This window comes from Athene cunicularia, assembly GCF_003259725.1.
Source record: "Athene cunicularia isolate RWA chromosome 3 unlocalized genomic scaffold, athCun1 chr3_part1, whole genome shotgun sequence".
In the NCBI taxonomy this organism is placed as follows: domain Eukaryota; kingdom Metazoa; phylum Chordata; class Aves; order Strigiformes; family Strigidae; genus Athene; species Athene cunicularia.
The window spans coordinates 102,868,159-102,873,104 of NW_020799097.1; the positions used below are offsets into that span (position 1 = coordinate 102,868,159).

The 4,946-nt window shown below is 36.9% G+C and overlaps 1 protein-coding gene across 1 annotated transcript in view; it reads right to left on the reverse strand.

Annotated features, from left to right (window-relative positions):
- Positions 1-1,595, reverse strand: part of GPATCH2 (G-patch domain containing 2) — a 120,965-nt gene extending 119,370 nt beyond the window's left edge. Inside the window, exon 1 of the mRNA XM_026845830.1 lies at positions 887-1,595. Within this exon, the coding sequence (XP_026701631.1) occupies positions 887-1,584 (698 nt within the window). The 5' untranslated portion in view covers positions 1,585-1,595. The remainder of the gene's footprint in view (positions 1-886) is intronic.
- Positions 1,596-4,946: the final 3,351 nt, after the last annotated feature.

The following is a 4,946-nucleotide window of genomic DNA, read 5'->3' on the forward strand; positions in this document are numbered from 1 at the left end:
GGGGGGGGGGGGAACAAAACAAAACAAAAACCCCAAAAAAACCCAACAAACCAGGGATACTAGTGCTGTCAAGCAACTGACCAAAATTAGATGTTTTAATATGAGTCTTTCTTGTTGACAGTTCTGCATTCAAAGAAGGCACATGGAATAAACATAATCAAGTGTACCACACCTTGCAAGTAACATCCCTTGTGCATGGTGGAAAAATGACTTACACCTTTACTGTGTTGTCAAAATGGTACCTGGGAAACAATTACCATTGTAGTATGACTGCTGTCTGGAATGGATGGATGAGGTGTACTGCCAAAGGGTCATCATTCCCCCATTTTTCTAATGGTAAGCTCAGGTGTTTCTGAACTGTAAATTGGTTTTTGCATTTCGTAAATGATGTATATCCTTGGCAACCTGCAGACTTTTTATGCCCATGACACATAAGAACATATTGTCTAAATGGTGACTCTAAACACTGACAACCTTTCTGATGAATACAGATAACAATCAAAGCACCAATGTCTAGAAATTGGAAAAACACTCAATTTTGTCCAAGACCTGTCATCAGTTGAAATATCCAGAACATATTAAACATTTGTATATTTTGTCATTCTTAATCTTAAAACAATTAGATTGTATAATTTCAAGAAACTGTTTTCTTGCTTATTCCTCTACTACATGAGTCTATGCTGAATACTTCAACCTAAGCAACTCATCTGTTAAAAACAGCAGACTTCAAAAGAAAAATTAATCTTAACTTGTGAAAACAGATGCTACTAATGCTAGCATTTTAAGTCTGGTATTAAAGAAAAACCCAAATATTCTCAATGCAAGCAACCATAAAAGGAAACGAATACTATCCAAAATTTCTGCAAAAATGAAGAGAAAGAATAACCTGTCACTCATGTTTTCATCTGAGCCTTTTTGCTCCTCGTACTCCATTTTGTCCTTATTTGCTTGGTTCACTTCTTCATTTTCTATAACTACTCCTTCATCCAAGACTTCTGGTCCTTGTCGTGTTGCGGCTACTTTTCTTTTTTTCACTTTGCTCTTGGAAAACTCTTGGTGTTGGTATGATTTATTGTTATTATCCATTTCTTGATCTCTGCTGTTATCCTGCTGTTGTGTTATTGTCAGTGCATTAGAGACTTCTGACGGCAGATCTATTGCCATTCGTTTTACCTTTCTTCTCCTGCGCAAAGTCCTGTTTCCCAAACTGTCAACAGCTAAATCTGGTTCGTGCCACAGAGGTCTTTTGCCTCTAATGTTATTTAAGTTTGAGGAAGGCCTACGTTTAGCAACCAACAACTGGTCATCAGAGTCACTGTGGTCTTTCTTACTAGCATGATTCTCCCTGTAGTCTTTGTTTGATTCTTCTAAACTGGAATCAGAACCTTCACTTAAGCAGTGACCAGTCTCCCAAGGATGATGAGTGGTAAATGATCGTCTTTTTCGTCCCCTCCTTTTCCTTGCCTGTCGCTTTAGAAGACACGACACACTTCGAGAATGATCTCCAGTATCAGCAAAACCTCCTCTGGCTTGTTCTGAACTTTCTTCCAGTGCTGAGACTAGATCGTGAACCAGCTCCTCCATAGTCCTACTGAAATGCCTGTATATTTCAAGGAAAAAGAATACACACAAGAAAACAACAAATTAATCTCAAGTGATAAGCATAAACTCCAACAATTTTACCTAAATCATTTAAAGTCACTTTAGACAAGACCGCCTCAATGTCCATCATATTTCTGCTGACACAAAATCTTGCCAAACAGTCCTATGCAATCTGCAACATATCAGCACATATTCCTTCCCAAATTTGTGTCTTGAAAAGAAGTGGGGTAGGGCAGAGGTGTTCCCCCATTTGTTTTTGACCTCACTATTATTGCTTGGTTTTAATTCACCTCATCACATATTTTTATGATTTTCAGGGATTCTGCATAACGAGAGCATCAACAAAGACCGTTCACTCTAACTGCAGGTAGGAAACACATTCTGTTTATGAACAGGAAATGGAATACATAATATTCCTCCCTGATAGTATACTAGGGATTTCTGTTTAAGAGTTGTCATTATAATAAAATATTTTTAAGGATAATTATCCCTTGATGCTGCCTAAATGCCAAAATGAATTTAAAACAGTAATTCTTTGATAATATGACTTTTTTTTAATAGCTACTAATTCCATCTTTTCAAAGAGTTGATATCTCTGATTTTAAGATCCTGATTCAGTGTAGTGATATAGAGAATATCCTGCTACAGGTAATTCCAGAGTATTAAATACAGTTTCCCACCACATATAGGCAGTCACATCCACAGAATCACACACTTGTGCAAGGAAAAATATCCCCAAACACAGATAGGGCCTAAGGCTTTATCCTTTTAATGTTTTGCTCTTTCCTCCTCAAAATTCACTAGCATTTAGTGCGTCTTTAACTCCGTATGCTTCAGTAAGTTCACTGATGCATTACATGAACATAATTACGAGTGGAAAACATTAAATGATTGCTGCTGAACTCTAATCCTTCTCTCAAGGCTGTGAACCGTCTCTGTAAACATAGCAATCTGATTTTCACATCAAAGCATCAGAAGACCCCTTTTGTTGAGGTAAAGCAGCAAATACTACATTACATCAACAGATAAATATGGAAGACACTCAAAGAATTATGTAGAGGACATTTAAAAACAGGACTCTTCACTTTGTTTTACAATATAAGTTAATGGAGGAAATAAATAGTTGTCTACCCATACCAGCAGAGTTGTAGATGTTGGAAAAAATCTGGACACATATCATACAGGTTCCCTCTTCTCAATTACCACCACCACCACCACAGTTAAAGTACTTAATGGCGATGGCTGAATGGACAGTCATGACCGCAAAGTACAGATTTTAAATATTAATGGAGAAACTGAAGAGCATGTTTAAGAAGAAATTCAAGACGGTTATGAAATATCACACCTAAGAAATTATATAGTCTCCTTTTAAACCATTTTCAGAAATACTTCTTTTAAACATTCCAATTGCAAGATCACCACAAGCACAGAGTGGTAGAAACAAACTCATTTTGAATTCTTGAAACTACTGTGTCACTTGCATTTATTTCTCCTATCTCTTTTTCTGTCTTGCTGTAACCTCTAGTCCTATTACTCCCTCTTAACCTAACATTTTCTTTGGCTCTTAGTACAGCAGAATCATCATATTAACTTTTAAGAGGTGAGACAGCCCTGGAAGAATGCTACACTTTCTCCTTAATCCATTTGGTTAACAAGAATCAAAACCTCCATAATCACACAAAAATACTTCCGAAAAGCAACACACTAGGAAAAGCATTCCAAATGAAGCAACAATTTTCTGAAAATTCAGAAAGAAAAAAGTGGAAGCCAATTAACCTAGAAATTTGATACATGTGGCATCAAAATGATTTAAAACTGATTCTTACTTTGAGTTTTTGACATTTCAATTACTGCAGAGGGATTTAGCAGAGTGTGGGGTCTTTGGTTTTTGCTTGAGTTTTTTGCTTGTGTAGCAGGAATTTCAACCACCAGTAGAAGCAAGTGCAGATATATCTGTATAGGATTTCCACTCATGATGCTTAAAAAGACACATTAACCCATGTTTCTTAGTAGCTATAACTGCCCAATGGGGAGGCTACTAGCCCCTTTGGCCTTATTGTTAAACACCCATGAAGATGGCTATCCTCACAGATATGCATATCAGAAGTGAGATGCCCTTGAGATTTAAGGGGCTTTCTAATACTTCTCACCTAATGTAACAGGAGTCATGACTGGAACAGACAAACTCCAGCACATTTATGTGGGTTAATCTAAGACATCAATTCCCCCACCTGCCTGCCTTCTGCCCCAGACTTCTGAATTTATAGTAAACCAACAGAAGTGGAGGTACACCAAAAACTGAACTACTGGGCTTAACCTACATTCAGTTCTCAAAACAAACAGGTTTCTGCTAATTTTGACAGAATATGAAGTATCATATATAATGTTTTGCAGCCCATTCTGCTAGTGCCCCCACAGCACAAAATAAAAGGGAAGACAGGGACACTGTCTTCTACAACAGTTTATGATTAATTCATTCAATTCAGTATCCCTAATCCATATGGATAACTGTATCACTAAAATCAATGTAGCTCCTAGAGTGGACATACCAATTTACTCCCAACAATGGCGTATGTTGGTAAGTTGCCTTAGTTCTATCAAAAGCTTCAAGACCAAGCACAATATATCCAGCTTGGATTTATATATCTTATCTAAACTTGCCTTGAATTCCCCGTAAAATACTGTCATTACAGATGGTGCCAGACCAAAAATGAAACTCAAGAAGAGTGAACACCCTTAAGAGTTTCTGAAGTAAAGAGACAATATGATTCTTAAAAGGCCATGAGCAGTCAAGGGCCTTTCCATCAGATTATGTCTGTACTCCTGCAATTAATCTTTTCTATTGAATATCAGGTCTTTTCACTGCAACTCCTGAACTAAGGTCTGCACAGGTCAGCGACCTCATTTACCCTAAAAGTTACAGCCAGGGTCTTATGTATAATATAACTGTATCCTAAATGTGTTACCTCTTAGACCAGACAAATTAATATCATAATTACTTCAACATGTTTCCTTAGGATAATTATGAGAATTACTTGATCCATTTGGGACAGTGGAAGCGCCTTTGTAATAGATTGATAATACAATACACATACTACTTCAGCTTTTTATTCACACTGCTCTTTCAACATGCCAGCGGTACACATTAAAACTCCTGAAAACCCAAGAAACCTCTTTCGATTAATTTTGCTTGCTGTAATTGAAGCAAAACAAAGAAAAAAGGCAACAGCAACCAGATAGAACAGTTTATGTGAAACTCATCTCAAACATTCATGAGCATATTTCTATTGCAGCATTATTTATCAGACAAACTCAGTTTTGCAACTTTTCCCATTGTTCACAAC